Source organism: Pituophis catenifer, unplaced genomic scaffold (assembly GCF_029215685.1).
Source record: "Pituophis catenifer annectens isolate HBS135680 unplaced genomic scaffold, rPitCat1.0.hap2 SCAF_14, whole genome shotgun sequence".
NCBI lineage: Eukaryota > Metazoa > Chordata > Lepidosauria > Squamata > Colubridae > Pituophis > Pituophis catenifer.
The window spans coordinates 23,320,247-23,340,290 of NW_027256894.1; the positions used below are offsets into that span (position 1 = coordinate 23,320,247).

General features: G+C 52.0%; 1 protein-coding gene across 4 annotated transcripts in view; it reads left to right on the top strand.

Moving 5' to 3' along the window:
- The window catches only part of TLN2 (talin 2), a 62,242-nt gene extending 43,301 nt beyond the window's left edge, over nucleotides 1-18,941 (top strand). For all 4 annotated transcript variants that reach the window (XM_070953711.1, XM_070953712.1, XM_070953713.1 and 1 more), the window contains 25 exons: nucleotides 180-302; nucleotides 762-905; nucleotides 1,400-1,561; nucleotides 3,223-3,363; nucleotides 3,493-3,674; nucleotides 3,898-4,030; nucleotides 4,612-4,713; nucleotides 4,983-5,153; nucleotides 6,609-6,755; nucleotides 7,262-7,363; nucleotides 7,689-7,808; nucleotides 8,441-8,587; nucleotides 8,685-8,851; nucleotides 10,084-10,267; nucleotides 10,809-10,934; nucleotides 11,603-11,719; nucleotides 12,106-12,291; nucleotides 13,466-13,573; nucleotides 13,768-13,873; nucleotides 15,038-15,162; nucleotides 16,481-16,606; nucleotides 17,682-17,744; nucleotides 17,963-18,145; nucleotides 18,302-18,427; nucleotides 18,769-18,941. In XM_070953711.1, coding sequence (XP_070809812.1) covers nucleotides 180-302; nucleotides 762-905; nucleotides 1,400-1,561; nucleotides 3,223-3,363; nucleotides 3,493-3,674; nucleotides 3,898-4,030; nucleotides 4,612-4,713; nucleotides 4,983-5,153; nucleotides 6,609-6,755; nucleotides 7,262-7,363; nucleotides 7,689-7,808; nucleotides 8,441-8,587; nucleotides 8,685-8,851; nucleotides 10,084-10,267; nucleotides 10,809-10,934; nucleotides 11,603-11,719; nucleotides 12,106-12,291; nucleotides 13,466-13,573; nucleotides 13,768-13,873; nucleotides 15,038-15,162; nucleotides 16,481-16,606; nucleotides 17,682-17,744; nucleotides 17,963-18,145; nucleotides 18,302-18,427; nucleotides 18,769-18,897 — 3,420 coding nt within the window. In that variant the 3' untranslated portion in view covers nucleotides 18,898-18,941. The remainder of the gene's footprint in view (nucleotides 1-179; nucleotides 303-761; nucleotides 906-1,399; nucleotides 1,562-3,222; nucleotides 3,364-3,492; nucleotides 3,675-3,897; nucleotides 4,031-4,611; nucleotides 4,714-4,982; nucleotides 5,154-6,608; nucleotides 6,756-7,261; nucleotides 7,364-7,688; nucleotides 7,809-8,440; nucleotides 8,588-8,684; nucleotides 8,852-10,083; nucleotides 10,268-10,808; nucleotides 10,935-11,602; nucleotides 11,720-12,105; nucleotides 12,292-13,465; nucleotides 13,574-13,767; nucleotides 13,874-15,037; nucleotides 15,163-16,480; nucleotides 16,607-17,681; nucleotides 17,745-17,962; nucleotides 18,146-18,301; nucleotides 18,428-18,768) is intronic.
- Nucleotides 18,942-20,044: the final 1,103 nt, after the last annotated feature.

Here is a 20,044-nt window from a genome sequence, read left to right on the forward strand (position 1 = left end):
CAATTGAGGGGTGGGGTGGGGGAGAGGAGGGAAACTGGAGGGAGGCCCCAGATGTAGCTCTTTCCAGAAACGGGGAAAGGCTGGACGGGGAGATGGTGCCTCTTCTCCAAGGAAGAGCCGGGAGGTCTTCTCCGGACAGAGTCCCGAGGATGGCCTTCTCACACGGGCTCTTTCCGAAGGTGCTCGGGGAAGCGATGGCCGGCATCTCCCAGAACGCCAAGACCGGCGACCTGCCTGTCTTCGGGGAGTGTGTGGGGGTGGCTTCCAAGGCTCTCTGCGGTCTCACCGAAGCAGCGGCTCAGGTGGGTTTGGGTTGGTGTTGAATCCACACTGGGACCTCCTGATTTCCTTCCAGCCTTTTGTGGGCACTTTGCAGGGATTTGGGTCCAGTGGGTTATTGGGGCAGGGGTGGCATTTGGGGAGCCTGCAGATTTTATTTTAGCCTGGTCACTCTGTGCCTTCCCAAGTAACTATGTTCAGTTCAAGTTGCCAGGTTCACAGTTGGGCAGCAAATGCCAACCTTGCTTGAAGATGGTTGAGGTGGGGACCTTGAAAGCCCCCTCCCAAACAGTCCTGAAATATGTGGGATCCGGCCCAAGGGCAGCTCTGCAAATGGGCTGGCCGAAGTCACGTTTCGCATTTCCCCAGCCTTTGGGGGCCCCTGGACTTCTGCTTTGCCTCTGAAATGTGTTGAAATGCCAGGGAGTTTCCTCTTCGCTTCCATTTGCTGAAGCCCCCCCCCCCTCTTGTTTGTCACCTAGGCCGCCTACCTGGTGGGCATCTCGGACCCCAACAGCCAGGCTGGTCAACAGGGCCTCGTGGATCCCATCCAGTTTGCCCGTGCCAACCAGGCCATCCAGATGGCGTGCCAGAACCTGGTGGATCCAGCCAGCAGTCCGTCCCAGGTAATGCTCCCTTTGGGACAGGTAGAACAGCAGTTGGTCAGCAACACACACACACACACACACACACACACACACAGAGGAGACTGTTAATACTCCCAAGATGGTTTAAAAAAGAAAAGGAGGCCCTTGTCCAGCAGAAGGTTGCCTCTGGGAAAGGCCTTTTCGATCAGAGGAAGCTTCTACTGAGCCTGGGACCTTGGCCAAGACATGGGTCTCTCCTGGGCCACCTCTGCCCTTGGGCATCGCTTTCCACCTGCTTGCTCCTTGCGACCAGCAGAGGGAATGCCCCGTGACCACGGAGTGCCTGTGGGAGGACAGATTTGATCTTTCCCCGGGCGATGGCCTCCATCTCTGCTTCTGTTTCCTCTGACCGACAGCTGCCCTGCCTGGGCTCAGATAGACCATTCCTGCCCCCAGGTCCTTGAAGAAGGATCCACTCCGTGGATTCCGGGTGTGCAAAGCCCTGAGTCCCCCCCCCTCTCTGCCTGTTTCAGGTCTTGTCGGCGGCCACCATCGTGGCCAAGCACACATCTGCCCTGTGCAACGCCTGCCGCATCGCTTCGTCCAAAACGGCCAACCCCGTGGCCAAGAGGCACTTTGTCCAGTCAGCCAAGGAGGTGGCCAACAGCACAGCCAACCTGGTGAAGACTATCAAGGTGGGAGAGCCGCGACGTCTTTGAGCCCTCCAACAGAGACGAAATGGGGGCTTTGAAAGAAGCCAGAGAAATCTGCAAGGGAGGGGCGGCAGGGAGCAGTCTCTCCGAGTCCCTCAGGAAGCCCAGGGCCGTGAAGTGGACATTTCCTGGCCATCGTCTCCAGAGGCTTCCGGTTCTCCTGTTACAGGAAAGAGAAGCTGGAAAGCCAGGAACCAGGCGTGAAAAGTGGGCGGTGTGGAAAGAGGCAGAGGGGAAACTGCTCCCATTGGGGGATTTTTTAATTTTCTGCCTTTATCCTAAGATTTCTTTCAGGCACCTTATTGGTGCCTTATTCCATTATTCTGCAGTCGATTTGTTATTATTTAGTGCCAACCACTTTATGAATGAGGTTTGGAGTAAGATTGAAACATCCTAAAATCCCCAAAGGGTCTTCAACAACGATTTAAAATAAGCCAGTTGTGATAAAAACAGAAATCTCAAAGAAGCCAAATCTAAACATTTAGCAAACAGGAAAGAAAATGCAGATAATGTTTCAGTAAAAAACTAGAGAAAGCAAATAAGGTTTTGCAGCCCTCTGAAAAGGAACATATGGAGCGTATCCCTTCGCTGCTTCTACTTGACCCAAAAGATGGAAACCAGAAAGAAGTGTGGTTTTCAAGGAAAAAGAAACTTAAGGGAGCCAGATCTGCCCATTGAGAAATCTCTGTAAATGCTGGTGAGGAAACTTCCTTTCCTTTAAAATTTAAATGCTAGATGCAGACGGATTTTGTTTCTAATCTGCCAAAATTATGCTGGCAATTAGATTAACGAGTCTGTAATTTTTAAGGCGGGCCATTGATTTCACTTAATGACTTTAATTCTAATAGGTTTCTATTTTTCTGCCTGGGGAAGTTTGATCTCCTTAATGAGGACTGGGGAAGGAATGGTCCTAACGGCTGGTTTTTCCACTTCCTTTTCAAGCAAAAGCTGGTGACTCATTTTTCCCCTCTTCCGGGCTTGCTCAGAACTCAGGTCTCATTTTCGGAGTGTTGGTCTAGGAAAGTAGGAATAGAGATATTGGCTTCTGAATCCTATAGGGGAGCATTTCCCAACCATGCTGGCTGGGGAATTCTGGGAGTTGGAGTCCACCCATCTTCAAATGGCCAAGTCTGAGAAGCACTGCTACAGGGATCTGGATCATGAGCTGGTCGCCATCCAAAAGTTTAAGTCTGGGATCACCACGATGTATTTAAAGGAGGAAGCTGGGGTGGAGGTGGGGGGGGGTCTGCCTTGAGCAGTGGGCTTTATTTGTTTTTGCCTGTGGACTGAGAACCCAGTCAAATCTGAGATATTCACTCAATCATGGTTCAGCGTCCCCTGTGGGGCGTGAAGCTGCCTGCAGTTTGCAATGGGAGCTCTGGGCTTCTTTGAAGGAGCCTGGAAAAGATAACGTCCCAGCAGAAAAAGATCGGAGAATGAGTCTGGTGGACTTCAAAACTGAGGAGAGAATTTGAACCCAACTTTTATCCAATACCTTCCCCAAAATACCTCTGACCCATTGAAGGAGGAGGTTTAGCGACCCCCTTGAATGTTTTGTGTTCACAGTTGAGCAAACGTCCCCTGCTTTTTTGCTCTTTCTTCTTTAAATTGAGCTCTAAACCGCATTGGCTTCTCCTCATCAGGCTTTGGACGGAGACTTTTCAGAAGACAATCGTGGCAAGTGCCGGACCGCCGCTGCTCCGCTCATTGAAGCCGTGGAAAACCTGACCGCCTTCGCCTCCAATCCCGAGTTTGCCAGCATTCCTGCTCAGATCAGTGCTGAGGTAAGAGCCCCACCGACATGGGGGCACCCAAAGCCGGCTCTCTTCTACCACCCATTGATGGAGGAGGAGGAGGAGGAGGAGGCCTAAACCCCCTGGAAGTAGCTGGCTCATCAGATCGCCTCTTTCCAGGGTTCTCGCGCTCAGGAGCCCATCCTGGCTTCAGCTCGGACCATGCTGGAGAGCTCGTCTTTCCTGATCAAAACCGCTCGCTCCCTGGCCATCAACCCCAAGGACCCCAGCACCTGGTCTGTCCTGGCTGGACATTCGCACACTGTCTCCGAGTCCATCAAGAGCCTTATCACTTCCATCAGGTGGAGCTCCCTCCCTCCCTTCCTCTCCTGCATGGTTGATTCTGTGTCGGCCCCTGATGCTCTAAGCGTCCGAAGGGACCCGGGGGCCCAGTGGGTGGGCAAAGCAGAAAGCCAAGCAAGGTGGTAGGAGAGGAATCAAGAGTGCGAAATCCTGAAGACGACAGTCCCCATGCCGGACATTTTCCCTGCAGGCCCAGTTCAGCGATTCTGTTGTTTTCTGCAGGGACAAAGCTCCAGGCCAGCGGGAGTGTGACCACGCCATCGATGGCATCAACAAGTGCATCAGAGATATCGAACAAGCCTCCCTCGCTGCCGTTAGTCAGAACTTGGCCACCAGGGATGACATTTCTGTGGAGGTAAAGGACACCTCCCTTACCGAACGAAACGGAAATGAACGAAAACCAATTATCCACCAGATGTGGGTGTATTTCCCCTTCAAATGCAAATTGGAAGAGCCACCGACTGAACGGAGGAGGCAGTGCTGTGGTATAAACCGGTGGTCCCCAACCTTTTCAGTACCAGGGGCCGGTTTCATGGAAGACAATTTTTCCATGGATTGGGGAGGGGGGAAAAGAGGATCCTGTGCATGCACAGTTTTGCTGGCCCACCATTCTCCTCCAGCTGTGCAGCCCGGTTCCTAACAGGTACCAGTGCACGGCAGGGGTTGGGAATCCCTGGTGTAAACAGCCTAGAAGAATTTCCCAGGGTTCACTGCTCACTACAGATGAGCAGACCTGGCCCAGGTGAGAGACAGAAACAATGGTGGTTTGTAAATGGAGGAAGGAAGTTCCTTCAGGACTCGGCTATTGAGTTCACCTTTTGGTGAGCTGCCCAAGGAGTAGCTGGGAAGCCAAAATCTTCACCAACGGGGCTGTTTTTACCAGCTTTCTAATTGTTTATGATGGGAAGGGGATAGCCATTGTTGTCTGTCTCTCAGGCCTTGCAAGAGCAGCTGACCTCCGTTGTCCAGGAAATTGGCCATCTCATCGATCCCATTGCAACGGCAGCCCGAGGGGAGGCTGCTCAGCTTGGACACAAGGTAGGGGTTCAAGGGGTGGCCGGGGTCTGTTCTCAGGGTCTTCTGAACTGTAGAAATGGCAGAGTTTCTCAATCTTGGCAAGTTTGAGATGTGTGGACATCAACTCCCAAGATTCCCCAGCCAGCGTGCTTCAAGTCATCAAGGTTGAAGAGCACACAGCACAGCTGGTTTGTGGGAGGGGGTGGGTGGTGGGTGGGGTGGAATCCTTGCACCCGTCTTAGAAAGGGCACCCTGGCGTGTCTGACTGCTTGGTTTCCTGACCTCCTCAGGTGACACAGCTCTCCAGCTACTTTGAACCCTTGGTTCTGGCGGCCATTGGTGTCGTCTCCAAGTTGATGAATCACCAGCAGCAAATGAACCTGCTGGATCAGACCAAGACCTTGGCGGAATCGGCCCTCCAGATGCTTTACGCGGCCAAGGAAGGAGGGGGGAATCCAAAGGTAGATCTGTCAGTGGGGCAGATGGGAGATGGGGCGGATACCTGAGGGGGGCAGATCCCTCAGGGAAAAGTGAAGTGACCTGAGGTGGCCTCTTCGGCCGGGGCAGATTCCTAATGAAACAGGAATCCTGCTTGGTGGAAGAGATTCCCAGAGGGGGAGCTGGGCTTTGGAACGTGGCTCCTAAGAAGAAGAAGAAGAAGAAGCACTGCAGACATTTTAAAAATAAATGGACAGATTAAGGAGATCAGTTCCGAGCAGCTGTTGTATTTGCAGGAAGTTTTTAAAACAGAAAGAAACACTTCAGCTTCAGGTGGTTTTTTTTACAAGTAGTCCTCAAGTTATGACTGTAATGGAACCTGCCCATCATGCTTGTAATGGTCGTAAGTTGGGAACTATCTGTGTTCTTCCTTTGCACAGTATCCTCAACTGACTCTTCACTTGCCCATCATCGTCTCATGCCATGTTTTTCAGCCTTGCCAACCTTATGATGCAGGGTCTCCCACTCCCCAAATTCCCAGCCAGGCTGGGCTAACTCAGGATAACGAGAGGTTTAATTTGGCATATGTGGAGGGCAGTCAGCCAGAGCCAGTTTATTTCCTGAAACATGTCTCATTTGTCAGAAGGGAAATTTCAGCAAGAAAACATGATTTGCATGTTACAAGTCTAAAAATACGCAATTGGGAGCAATCACGTTTCAGACGCCGGTACGTGATGAGCGCTCTGGAGAATTCCTTTGCTGCCTCTCCAGCAAGGGCCTTTAATTAAAAACACAGCCTTCGGTAATCAACTCCGTCTGATTAGGGTCTTCCGCAAGGCGCTCAGGCAGAAAATCTAATTGCTTTTTTTTTTTGTTTAAAAAAAAAAAGAATGCTCGGAATAAACTTTTGAGAAGTCGGATATTGGGAAGTGGGGGATTGAAAACATTTTCAAGAACTGCTTTTGACTTGATTGTTCAGGGGGGGAAATTCCAAACATCACAAAGAGTTTGACTGTGGAAGCAGTGACCCAGAGAGGGGATGGCCTCCCTTTGCTGCTAGGATCCCCCGAATTCGGATCCCTGCATTGTGCAGAGGTTTAGGTTGGATGATCTCGGTGGTCCCTTCTGCTCCTAAGATCCTGTGAGTAAATACTGGGGCTGCTCTGGACAGCTGCTGTATTTCCTCTTTGATACACCAGAAAGCTTTTAATTCAACATGTACCTGCCCTTCTTCAGAGTGGCAGTTGCAGTAACCTGGGAAAAAGCCTTTTGGAGAGACGTCCTTTCCGTCGGATCCATTCTGCAGCCCTTCTTAGAAACCTCTTGCTCCAGAAGGAGTCCTCTTCTTCCTTGCAGCTTCCATGCTCTGTTTCTAGAGGAACCTGGAGATCCGTCGGTGTCCCACATCTGTCCCACCAGAGGACGTGGCTGCATTGCAAAGGAAGGAAAGGCTAATGGGTCTCTGTTTTTTCTCCCAGGCGTCCCACACGCATGATGCCATCCTGGAAGCAGCACAGCTCATGAAGGAAGCCGTGGACGACATCATGGTGACCTTGAATGAGGCTGCCAGTGAAGTAGGCATGGTGGGGAACATGGTGGATTCCATCGCTGAAGCTATGAGTAAGGTGGGTGAAGAACCTTCTGGAGCCATTGCTCCTTCTCCTGAGGGGCCCACGCAGCTTTCTCAGGGCATCCAAGGAGGCTCAGACTAGGCTGACAACTAACTATCCAACTACTTCACTCATTTCTTAAGTGTTCTCAGCAATTTTCCTGTTATTATGGTAGTGGCTGAAATAGGGGAAGGGGATTTGGGGGAAATGCTTCCTCGCCAGGCCCTGCCGACCTTCTCCCAGGCAAGTGGAAATTAGTCTACTGGCCTTCCAACTGGGGATCTACCCAAAAAAATGGGGTTGCTTCAACCTTTTCTTGCATCTTGGTCATTCTCAGTCAGATATTCTAGGTGATGTGCAGCAGTGTTGGACTTCAGCTCCCATAGCCTGAAGCTGGTGGCTGGGCTGATTATGAATTATGGGATGTGTAGTCCAGCAGCTCTGGAGGGTCCCAGGTTGAGGTCTTCTTCTCTCCCTTGCTGAGAATCTTCCCTCTCTTTTCCACACTCTCCGCCACACAGCTAGACGAAGGGACACCGTCCGATCCCAAAGGGTCCTTTGTCGACTACCAGACCACCGTTGTCAAATACTGCAGGGCCATCGCAGTCACAGCCCAGGAGATGGTAAGAGAAGCATGTGCACTGCTTCATGGCTTCGCTTTTAATTTAAGGCAGATCGAGCCTTGGGCAAATGCCCAGAAACGGGGCCTTTTGCAAGGGACAAAATAGAAAGCTGGAGGGACAGTTCGGAACAAGCCAGAACCGACCTTCAAACTGTGAGAGAATCCCTCCATAAAATAGGTCAAAACACTGGAGGAGACTAGGAGAAAGATAGGGGAGACAGCGAAATTGGGGGCAGGGTCTTCAAAAGCCCCCATCAGGTCTTCCAGTCAGTGTTGCAAGGCAACGTGGCAAACTAAGATGCTCATCCTTGTTTCCATCCTTTCAGATGACCAAGGCAGTCACTAATCCAGAGGAACTGGGGGGACTCGCCTCGCAAATGACCACTGACTACGGACACCTGGCTTCCCAGGGCCGGATGGCAGCGGGGACTGCGGAACCGGAGGAGGTCTGCCATCCTTGTCACCTCTTAAGTACTTGAGCCCCCCTCCCCACCGCCCCGTGGGGTTGTGGGAAACAAGACGCCCACCATAGATCTAGGAGCGGCTACAGAGGTTCAAAGTCCTGCATCCCCCCCTAGATTGGGAAACCCTTCAGAACGCAGAGAATAAAATCCCCCTTTCAGAGTAAAAGCCTTCCTTCTAATTTGGGGGGAAGAGAAAACTGAGCAAGCAAACCCCAAGATCAGAAGCCTTTGGAATTTTCCCTTTCACCCATTGCAGAAGATTTTCCTTTAATGAGGCTTTTCCTTCTTCTGATCTATTTCCTCTCCGTTGTTCAGGGAGGCTGTTAGTCCTGGCTTTAATTTGCTTTTTATTCTACAACAGCCGCAGACAACATAACAGACAGTAATATAACATTGGTTCTATATTAAAAGAGAGGAGAGGGGTGTTTTTTAGGATTTCTTAAGCTTGTCTAAAGACGCCTCTTCCTGTTCACCAGCTGGAAGCCCATCCTAAGCCCTGATTAGCTTTTCCTGCAGCCCTTTGGCCGCCTTTCCTCCCTCTCTGCTTGGGAGGACACCCACAGAGGAGCCTTTTCATTGGCTGTTCTTTCTTCTGCCATCTTTCGGCTCCACAGATAGGGTTCCAGATCAGAACCCGGGTTCAAGAACTTGGACACAGCTGCATCTTCCTGGTCCAAAAAGCCGGCGCCCTGCAGATATGTCCAACCGATGCCTACACTAAGCGGGAGTTGATCGAATGCACCCGGACGGTCAGCGAAAAGGTGGGTGCTTGCCACGGTGGGACCCCCTCCCCCTCCCTTGCCATCCTTCCTTCGATGGGCTATCCCTGCATCCGCCTTCGTCTCTTCTCTTGGACAGGTGTCCCTGGTGTTGTCGGCTCTCCAGGCAGGGAACAAGGGCACCCAGGCATGCATCACCGCTGCCAGCGCCGTCTCCGGCATCATCGCTGACCTGGACACCACCATCTTGTTTGCTGCGGCCGGGACACTGAATGCTGAGAACAACGAATCCTTCGCCGATCACAGGTGAAGCTGGGTACATAGTGAGGGAGGGGGTGGTTGGGAGTAAGTTTACTCTGAAATTGTTTGGGGGTTTGGAAAGAAGTGACAATGTAGAGGTTCATGAAGAAAGTGCACTCAGTTGTTGGTTTGATAGTAATAGCAATAGCACTTAGACGTGTACCATTTTACAGTGCTTTACGGCCCTCTCTAAGCAGTTTACAGAGTCAGCATATTTGCCCCCAACAATTTGGGTCCTCATTTTAATGACCTCGGAAGGATGGAAGGCTGAGTCAACCTTGAGCCAGTCAGGATCAAACTCTGGACTGCGGGCAGAGTTAGCCTGTAATGCTGCATTCTAACCACTGGGAGGGAGGGAGGAAGGAAAGAAGGAAAGAAGGAAGGTAGCAATAGCACTTATATACCGCTTCACAGTGCTTTCCAGCCCTCTCTAAGCTATTTACAGAGTCGGCATATTGCCCCCAACAATCTGGGTTCTCATTTTACCTACTTTGGAAGGATGGAAGGATGAGTTAACTTTGAGCCGGTCAGGATCAAACTGTCAAACTGCTGGCAGTCAGCAGAAGTAGCCTGCAGTACTGCATTTTAACCACTGTGCCCCCATAACTATTAGTAGCATTTATGTGATGTTATTCGAAACCCCAAATTCAAATTAAGTGTATTGTTGTATTTCAGATAGGATACCTTTGGACTACAGAGAATTTGTGTCTTGAATCAGTAAACTCAGAAATAATTTTAATTTCCTTTGGCCTAAATGAGATTTTTTTCCCCCTTCACCTTCAAACAGCAGACAACTTGGTAAAGATAAATTCTTTGCTGTAAAGATAAATCTTAAGAAAGACAAACTATCCCCAAACCCAACACCCTGTTCAGATCAACTCCCCGAGCTAAGAAATAAGATGTGGACCTGCGTCCACTCTTTAGAACTAATTTCAAAGTTAATTACGGTGACAGTTTTTGGAAATACGGCCGTCATAATTGTGGCTGAGCATAAATCAGAATAATTGGTTTATTTTTAAAGTTCATATCAGCTACCCAATGTGATTAAAGCTAAAAGGAGGTAGAATGCAAAAGCAGGATTCAAATGCGAGAGGCAATCAGTCAGAAGTGCACTAATAAAAACGGCATAAACAGCTCTCATTTCTTTGCACCTGTTTAGGCCAAGGAAGGGAAGGAGCTGCCTGATTTGTGCCTGCTCCTGCTTACCCCGCTTCCTTCCGCCCTGTTCCTTTTCCCAGGGAAAATATTCTAAAGACTGCAAAGACTTTGGTTGAAGACACCAAGCTGCTGGTCTCCGGAGCCGCCTCTAGCCAGGAGAAGTTGGCCCAAGCAGCCCAGTCTTCGGCCAGTACCATCACGCAACTGGCAGAGGTGGTGAAGCTGGGAGCAGCCAGCCTGGGCTCAGATGACCCTGAAACGCAGGTGTGTATGGAGGGGCGTCATGGGATAGGCTGGGATTGGATGGGGGGGCTGGGTCAGCCCCAAATCGCCCAGAACCTCTTGCCTTCAATTGGGCTTCTGAAGCGAAGCTGAGTGGACAGAGAGAAGTCCTCTGTGCCAGAGTAGAGTCCAGAGACTGGGCCAAGAGGTCTGGGAGCCTGTAACTAGCTGTGGGTCAGTGGTATTTGTTCTACTGTTTATATATTTTATATAATATATTTTATTATATTAATTTATTTGATTCTTTTTTATGCGTTTTATTGTTTTAAATGAGGTTTTTATATTCTGTAAGCTGCCTTGAGTTGCCATGTGCGAATAGGTGGCGATATAAATTCGATAAACAAAACAAGCAAACAAACATTGATCAAATTCATAGAGCTGCCCGTCTCTGGCTGTTGCCACGATCTCTACCTGCTCTCCAATGCTGGTTGACTTTACAAGCTGAAATACCTTCTCACCAAAGGCCAGGAGACTTGGCCAATGGGGAGCCTGTAGAGCCACTCACAGGCCCTGCTTCTGACAGGTTGTGCTAATCAATGCCATCAAGGATGTGGCGAAGGCCTTGTCTGACCTCATCGGTGCCACCAAAGGAGCCGCCAGCAAGCCAGCAGACGACCCGTCCATGTACCAGCTCAAGGGGGCTGCCAAGGTATGGGAGAGAATTGGCTTTCCTTGCCCACAGGAGCCTCCACTGCTGCCTCCTGCTCCTGCTTTTACCCAAATTCCCAGAACTGGCAAATAATGGCCCCCAACTGTTTAAGGCGCATGCGGTGGCCCTTCTCTGCACTAGAGCTGCCTTTCCTCCTGGGGCAGCGTTGGGCTTTTGGCTTTCCTTGCAAACAGCTTTGAGGTTTGCCGATTACGCTCCGTCTGAGGGAAGTGCCTAGTTCTGTTCAGGGTTCGTTTGTTCGCTCTTCAGCTCGTGAGGACGTAAGGCACGTGATCAGTTGTACCCAAAGGCTTTCGTGAAACGGATGCCTTTTCATATAATGGGTGATGCTACCCGGCTGCTCATTTCTCCCACCCTCGACCAGCCGGGGTCTCCTCTTGCAGCCTCCCAAAGAGAGATGGTTGCTCAAGCAATGCCTGCTGTTGAGGCTCCAAGTGAGATTTCCCATTTGCCCCTTTTCTCCATCGGCCATCCATCCATCCACCCTTCCTCCGCAGTGGGGCTGGATTCCCCACACGGTTGCCCAAATGCTGCTGTTGAAACTCTGCACCCGGGAAGGACCGGCCCTGCCTTGCCTTGCAGGGGGCTTCCTTGGCCCTCCAGGGAGACCTGCTGCAACGCCTCCTTTCCTTCTTCCTCCCTTGCAGGTGATGGTGACCAACGTCACCTCCCTCCTGAAGACGGTGAAGGCGGTGGAGGACGAGGCCACGCGTGGAACCAGGGCGCTGGAGGCCACCATAGAGTACATCAAGCAGGAGCTCACGGTAGTCCCACCGCCAAGCCGTCCCACGCAACCTGGCAAAACTGAGATTTATGGTGATGGGGAGGGCTCTGCTTTTCAGCTGAACATCGGTTTCTGACCTTCCCTTCAAGGTTGGGGACAGGCCACAATCCTGCCATTCCCGTGGTTTCTTGCTCAGAGCTTTGGGGGAGCCCCAGATTTGCTGCCCTTTTAGAGGAAGGGTCTCAGTTCTCCCCTGGCAGCTCTGGGCTGGCTTTTCTTCAATGGAGATGGACACTGTAGTCCTGGCCTCACACCGGGACTTCTCTTGACCCCGTTTGCATTGAGCCTCCCCCCCTCCCCCACTGCTTCCTGATGTTTCCCCAGCAACGCCCCTGACCTTTCTTCCCCCCTCCTTCACGTCTCCAGGTGTTCCAGTCCAAGGACGTTCCCGAGAAGACCTGCTCTCCAGAAGAATCCATCCGGATGACGAAAGGCATCACCATGGCAACAGCCAAAGCCGTGGCAGCCGGGAACTCCTGCCGGCAAGAGGATGTGATCGCCACGGCCAACCTCAGCCGCAAAGCCGTGGCCGACATGCTGGCTGCCTGCAAGGTAAACTCCCGGTCCCTTCAGGGCTCCCGGGCTCAGAAATTATTTCCTGAAAGGGCAGATTTGCATTTGAAAAGTGTTCGTGGGTCTGTGTGTTGCGTTGAAGATCGGTTTGTCTTCTTCCCCAAGTGATTTTGTTTTGAAAGGAACATGGGCAGCTTTCCAAAGGGGCTGGATCAGTTCCCAGAGACAGCCTCTTTGGGGCTGTGGGTGGGGAGAGGAGTCCGGGTTGCAGCCTCCCTCCAACCCCCAGTTCAGGGCACAAGGCAGAAGTGGGGGCTGCTCCATACCTCACTGGACTCCTCTTCTTGAGTTTAAGCAAAGACAGCAAAGAAACGGGGGGAGGGACGTTTATTTGAGAACTAAATAAAGGTTATTTTGGGGAGCCAAGAGGGCTGCACAGTGATTCAGAGGCTGTGTGAGTATGTAAGTAAGTAAGTGTGTATCTGTGTGTTTGTGCTTGAGTGTAAGTGTGAGATGAATAGAGATGGAATCTCTTGTTTGGAGTGCAGAGCCTGGTTCGGAATTTTGTTTGAGGAAGGGAATGGGGAGTAAAAGACACCCCCCCCTTTGGAAGCAGCCCCAGCCCTGGGAACTGCTGTATCCCATCCTGGCCAAGAGACGGAGAGCGAGCTCAGATCCCAGGTCAAAACTCACAAGCTGCTTCTGGTCAAACTTTGTCCTCCCAGGGGTGGGGAGAGGGGAATCAGGGGAGGGGGTGTCTCCTCCTGCAGCCCACATGCACAGAGCATCTCTGTCGCCTGAGGGGCTGAGATCTCCCCCTGGGCAGAAGGGATCTTGATCGGCAACCTGAGCACGTGGTGAATCTTCTCAGCCCCTTTGGTGTCTCAGAAGCCCAACGCATTTCAGATTCGGTTCTCAAGGCTGCTTACATCAAGTGCAGCTCTTTGGCAGCTGGGAGTGGAAATGCCTCAGCGAGGCTGAAAGGGGAATGCTCATTTCTTGGGGGGCATGCAGGATTGGGAAAGCCCCCCCATCCCCAGTCAGTTGAGCAGGAGGGGCGAGGCATCGACTGCAGAGGAAGGTGGCGTCTGAGCCTTTTCTACACCAGAGGCTGTGCAAAGACCCAACCTGGGCGGGCACCCTTTTTAGTGGCTTCCCCACCTCTTCCAGGAGCTTTGGCTCCCTCTGAAGGGCTCCGTGTTCTGCCCCACAGCAAGCCTCCTACCACCCCGATGTCAGCGAAGACGTGCGGATGAGGGCACTGCATTATGGGACAGAGTGCACCTTGGCTTACCTGCAGCTCTTGGAACATGTCCTGATGGTAAAGAGAGCGCCTCCCCCCTCTCCCTTCCTGACAAGCACACTGCTCTGTGTTGGCATCAGGGGGTGTTTCGTGCCGGCTACGTCTTGCCTGGTTTTGGCCAGGCCGGGAGGTTTTAGAGGAAAAAAAGGGGGAGATGCTACAGAAACCCCCTTTTGTGAAACCTTCTCCTCCCTCCCGTTCAATGCGCACAGATCCTCCAGAAGCCCAGTGCCGAGCTGAAGCACCTGCTGACTGCCTTGTCCAAAGGGGTCGCAGGGGCTGTGACGGAGCTCATACAATCTGCCGAAGCCATGAAAGGTAGGTTTTCTCTCCTGCGGAAATTGCACTGGAGTCGGGGAGATGGAGAGCAATGCAAGAAATTGCTGCGTAGTTGAGGAAGGGGCTCTGCTTCAGGACTTCCAGGACTGTCCCACTGGGGCGCCCAACTCAATCTTCAGATTTTAAAAACAGCATGAAAGCAGAGGCCAGAATTAAACACATGTTGATTTATCCACAGTATAATCAAATCAGTTGATGCAGTTCAAAATTCAGTAGAGTTGGAGCCACGTTGGCCTCCTGTGGAGATGAAAGGAAGGGGAGGGGAGGGAGGTCCTTGTCTGGGCAGGGGCTGCTACCAAAAGGCTCCTGGCCTTCATCCCTTTCTTAGCAGGGGACCCACGTGGGGAAAACCCCAAACAAGGGCCTTGTATAGAAGTCAGCCGTGTTGGATCTGTCCTGGCCGAGCTAAATTGAGAAAAAGAATCATCTCCTCCTCCTTATGTAGGCCTAAATTTATCTAGATTTAGAAGCTGAACAGCATAAACCCTCTTCGACCTTGGGAAGGAGACCAGCAGAAAATCCCAGGGCTGCGGGTTCGGGTTTGTGTCAGCCTTAATAAGTAGACTAGACAGGAAACCCAACCAGATGAGCTAATGCTACTTCGGTGTAAGGTTCCATTAACAGAATCTTTCAGCTCCGGCAGGACAGTTCTTCCCCCTTCTCCTTTACAGCCCAGAAAACCGGAAAGGCTTTTTGCCCACCCACATTCCTGCTGCGGGCTAAGCTGCCTTTTATCCTTGGCTGGCCTCGTTGCCCTGGTCACTCCCACATACGTTGCACCTAGGTTAGGAAGCCCAAGAAGCCCCGTTGGAGTTGGTGGCATGCAGGTGTTGAGTTTGAGTTGAGGGGGTCTCCTTCCACTGCTTTTCCACAACAACCTTCTCTGGTACCTTGTTGTGACCTGGTGCGGCATCTCTTCAAGGTGAAATGTTTTGCTTATAAATGGTCAATGAGCAGACATTACAGCAAACAGAAGTCCAGAGGTACCGGTAACACACAACAGATGAAATAAACAAGACCATATATGAGAAGATGTGAGGACTACACAAGCTGCATCTGTCTCCCAGCTGAGGAAATCAAATGGTTGTTAGTTTAGTTGTATAACGGACTATAATAACCTGTATTGTTGTCTACAATCTCCAGGTACCGAATGGGTCAACCCTGAAGACCCCACCGTCATTGCCGAGACGGAATTACTCGGAGCTGCTGCTTCTATTGAAGCAGCTGCCAAAAAGCTGGAGCAGCTGAAACCCAGAGCCAAGCCCAAGGTGAGCAGGGGAGGGGGGGGCTGCAATCTGGAGACCCTCTTCTGGGGAAGACCCACAGGCAGGCAGGGATGAAGGGCTGAGGAGGTGCATGGGGTGCTCTTAGAGTGGTCTTAGCTGAATGGGGTTGAGAAACCATGGTCTCTTGGACCCCCAAAGAGTTGATTCGGAAAAACAAGAGTAGGGGTCTGGCCAGGGTCTGTGCCAACTTATCTGCAAGGGCAGAAGAAGAGGCTTGGCTGAGGCGGGGAGACCTTGCCACCTCAAGAGAGGTCTGTGGTGAGGAAACTTCAGCAGGACATTGTTTCTGGTTGCCATCTCAGGCCTCCCCTAGCCACGTGGGAACAACACCACCTGCCCAAAGCCGCTGCTCTTCCAAGACCAGCCAGATCAGAAGAGGCCACACACAAGTGACTCGTGGCACACCACCCACTTCCTTTTGCTCCCACGCAGAAGCTGCCCAGAGATTATTGGTCACACTGTGAAGCTCTTTCAGTTGAGCTTTTCTGAGATAGGTTGAAACGGAAGCCGATGCTTTGCGTTGGTCCGGAGGCTTCCCAATATGTTGAGAGAGGGAGAACCTTGGTGGGAAGCAATCATCGTCTCCTTGCCTGTAGCTCCTAACATGGGATAGAAAATCTTCTGTGTGCTTTCAGCCGAGAAGCTGTTGGGGGCAGCAGGAGACCTCTCTTGCAATGGAGGCCTTCCTCCCTGAGGCTCCCTGGACCTGGGCCCGTGGGGTCCAGCCGCTGGAGGGTGGGCAGCAGGAACCTCCCCCATTGAGCATGCCTCTCCTCCTCCCCGAGTGCCTTTTTTGTCCTGCGAGACTCTGTGTGATATGTTTGATATATTAGGTTGTAATTTAGCCCAACTATATATCAAACATTCCTACGGTGTCTCGCTTTGTCTCCGGGGGCGTTGTTTTCCATAGGACACGGCAGGAGGCAATAACAAATTCCACCCAGAGGTTTTAGAGGAATTTTTGCAGATTCTTCTGATGTTTTGTTTCCTCTCTCCCAGACTGGTATAAAGGTTGCACGGGGGGGGGGGGGGGGAGGGAGAGAGAGAGAGAGAGAAGGAGGGAGGGAGATGCAGCCAGGCGCTTGATTTAATGTTTATCTATTGGCTTTGGTTTCTCTGCTGCTCTGTTCCAAGAGGCTGGACCTCCCTATGGGGGGCTGACCTGCATGGCCACAAAATCTAATCTGGTGGGTTTTGTTGAAGGGAAGGTTTTAAAATACGGTAGCCGGGCGAGGCCAGGCGGTCAGTTGTGGAAAGGGCCAGGCGCGGCCAGCCTGATGGGCTTCTTCTCTGATTGCAGCAGGCGGACGAGACCCTCGACTTTGAAGAACAGATTCTCGAAGCGGCCAAGTCCATCGCCGCTGCCACCAGCGCCCTGGTCAAGTCGGCCTCTGCTGCCCAGCGAGAACTGGTCGCCCAAGGCAAGGTGGGTGGCCGAGACCCCCACTGCCGACACTGGGAAGCTCCCTGAGCCGTCTGCCCCGCGTTCTGAGCATTTCCTCTTTTCTATCGAATCCTTTCTGCCCAACGAATCCTAGCCACCAGGGGTGAAATGCTCCCGGTTTGCCCGATCCGGTAGCGATCGTGGTTCGGAGAACCAATAGTGATCGTGACACGAGGCTCCACCCACCCGCCCGGTTGTCGTTACTTCCTGGTTTTAACCAGGAAGTAATCTGTTTTGTACCCTCTGCTCATGTGCAGAAGATTTTGCTTTTTTGCTTTTAAAAGTTAAAAAAAAAGGCTCTGACGATCACAGCTGAGCTGTGCGATTGTCAGACTTTTTTTTTTTACTTTTAAAAGCAATTTTTACAACCTATCACCCGAATAGGTTGTAAAAAAATGCTTTTAAAAGTAAAAAAAAAGATTGCGCGCCATACCTGACCACAGTGTGCACTGTTCTACTTACCCCAGGCCTCCTTTTGGCGTGCACTGCGCGCACACACATGCACCTCCCATATGGTGCGCACTGCACATGCATGCACGCTGTGCACGTTTGGCACGCATCGCACATGCGCAGATGTCCCCACTGCTGGCCACGTATATTTCTACATCGGAATGTTTCCCAGCTCTAAGTCTAAAATCACAGGGGTGGCCAGGCTGGCATGAGGCTGACCCAAAGGCAGACCTGCATTTGCAGCTTCGTCTGATCGGTGAACCCAAACCCAGAGCAAATCCAGAGAAGCAGGGAGAAAAAACCAAGCACGGGGGGGCTTGGAGGGTGCCATCTCCTTGCAGGGGGGTAGTGTCCAAGTGTGCGGTTTGATACCCTCTGGAAGACAAAGGATTCTTTAGAAAAGCTTCTCAAGCGTGGCAACTGGAAGACGGGTGGACTCCAGTTCCCAGAATGGGGAACGCTGGTATAGTTGACTTCCACCCATCTTCAAGTAGCCAAGCTTGAGAAATGCTGCTTTAGAAAGCAAAACAAAAAAGTTTCCCATTTTATTCCCCAAACAAGCACACTTTGAAATGTTCTGAGGGGCTTTTTCAATTTGGGCTTCCAGGTGGGGGCCATTCCTGCCAACGCCGCCGATGATGGTCAGTGGTCTCAGGGGCTGATTTCCGCGGTGAGTCTCTTCTTCATTCATTTTTGAAGCTTGGAGGGTCCTCTTGGGGGCTGGGGGTGGTTCCCCCCCCTCCGAGAAATCTGGAGGGAAAAACCTCCACGAAGAGTTGAACGAAGCCTCAGGAGAGAGCACCTGTCCTCCTTTGACTGGATCTGGAGGATACCCGGCCCAGTTCCATACTCAGGTGGGGCCTGGCCCTCTTCGGGTGTCCTCAACAGGCCCGGATGGTGGCAGCTGCAACTAGCAACCTCTGCGAGGCGGCCAATGCCTCGGTCCAAGGCCACGCCAGCGAGGAGAAGCTCATCTCCTCGGCCAAGCAAGTGGCCGCTTCCACGGCTCAGCTGCTGGTGGCTTGCAAAGTGAAGGCGGACCAGGACTCCGAGGCCATGAGGAGGCTGCAGGTGAGCAGGCCTATGGGCAGGGAGGGCGCCCCGAGCGGATGGGGGGGAGACTTGAATCAGGCTCTTTCCTCACAGGCTGTGCACACAGCACATCTTCTGATCACGCCCGGTCTGAGTAGAAGGCAATTCCATGCTGTCTCTGCTCTCCGTCCACAGGTGGCGGGCAATGCCGTAAAACGGGCATCGGACAACCTGGTCAGGGCGGCCCAGAAGGCGGCCTTTGGCAAGGCAGATGACGACGACGTGGTGGTGAAGACCAAGTTCGTGGGGGGCATTGCGCAGGTGAGCCTGCTCCCTCCATGCAGTCGCTTCTCTACCGTGCCCCCCCGCCCCCCCCCCATTTCTTCTGGGGTTGAGGATGGGTGGAGTCCGTAGGAGGAAGGATGGACTGGCTGGACCTGGGAGAGAGCAGCTCCTTCTACTTCAGGAAGACGGAAGTCGCCCCTTCTCCGCTTGGGACGAGGGAGAAAGGAGAGGGAGAGGGCAGGGCAGCTTCAGAGGTTCCCTTGGGAGTTTCAGGTGCTGCATGACCTGAACTCTTCCCAGGTCCAGCTCCTCCTTGTGTGGGGAGGTTTTTTCATATCTCGGACTTCAGTAGCCCCATCCTTGCCTTGCTTCCCCAGATCATCGCAGCCCAGGAGGAGATGTTGAAGAAGGAACGGGAATTGGAGGAAGCTCGGAAAAAACTGGCCCAGATCCGCCAGCAGCAGTATAAGTTCCTCCCGAGCGAACTGCGGGAAGAGGAAGGCTAAACGCCCGCAGGGGTCTCGCTGGGAAGAAAGTGAGCCGAGCATGGGATGGGTGGGTGGGCGGGCGGGTGGAGGGGCCATGCTGCAGAGAGACTCTGCCAAGTCCTGGCCAACATCTGGGCTGTGTGAGAAGAGCCAACGCTTCAGCCGCAGCCTCTCAGCAAGCCCACCCTGTGGTACAGTGTTAGGGTACCCCTGTGCCCCCACCCCCATTCCCGGCCTTTATTTCTTGTATCTCAGGAGAAAAAGTTCTTGCCTCTCGCCACCGGGCAGATCAAGTCAGTATTATAACATATCCTGAAGTTTCGATCTATTTATTATCCTCTCTGGCCTGCGTTAAGGACTTTGGTCTCATGTGGGAAAGCAGGCTGGGGAAGCCTTTGACCCGGAGAAAAGCCGCCCCCTTGGAGTTGGGGACAGGGGGGTCTCTGCCAGTGTTACGAGACGGTTTCACAAACGGAGGACCTTTTGCACTAAAAGTACTCGATTCAGCACATTGTGGGCAGCAGCAGCCCCTCCTGTACCCTACCCAGAATTAGAATAATCCTGCTTTCGGAGCGATGCCCGTTCACCCGTTTTCCTCTGGAGCAGAGGGCACCAAACAACTTTCCAGCATTAAACACAACCGTTTTTCTCTCTTGCTTTTGTGGAGACTTTGTTTTGTGGAATGTCTGACCTGGTCCATATTTCACTGCTGCGAACAAGGACAGGCCCAAGAGGCGGATTTAGACCTGGGATGGCACCACATTGTGTCCGTTAAAGCTGCTCTTGGGTTGTGAATTCAAACTGGATGAACCCCTGAGGACTAGTAACATGCATATTGGTCTTTTTTTTTTCTTTTTCTTTTTTTCCCCCAAGTTTTGCTAAGGGAGACAGACGCTGGTATTGGGAATTGCAAAGACCATGTCTACATATTTCACATCTGAACAATAAAGCCAGACTGTATTTTTCCAACAGACGATCAGTGGACCACCCTCTAAACGGAAGCCTTTTAGACAAAAAAACTCCATCTGAGAGAGAAGCTGCAGTTTCAAAGATGCTGCCATTAGTTTTCCTTTAATGTGACATAAAATCTTAGCTAAGGTAAAATTATCCTTTGTGTTTCTTATTCCAAACCGCAACAGGCCTGAAACCAGGGCAATCCCTTCAT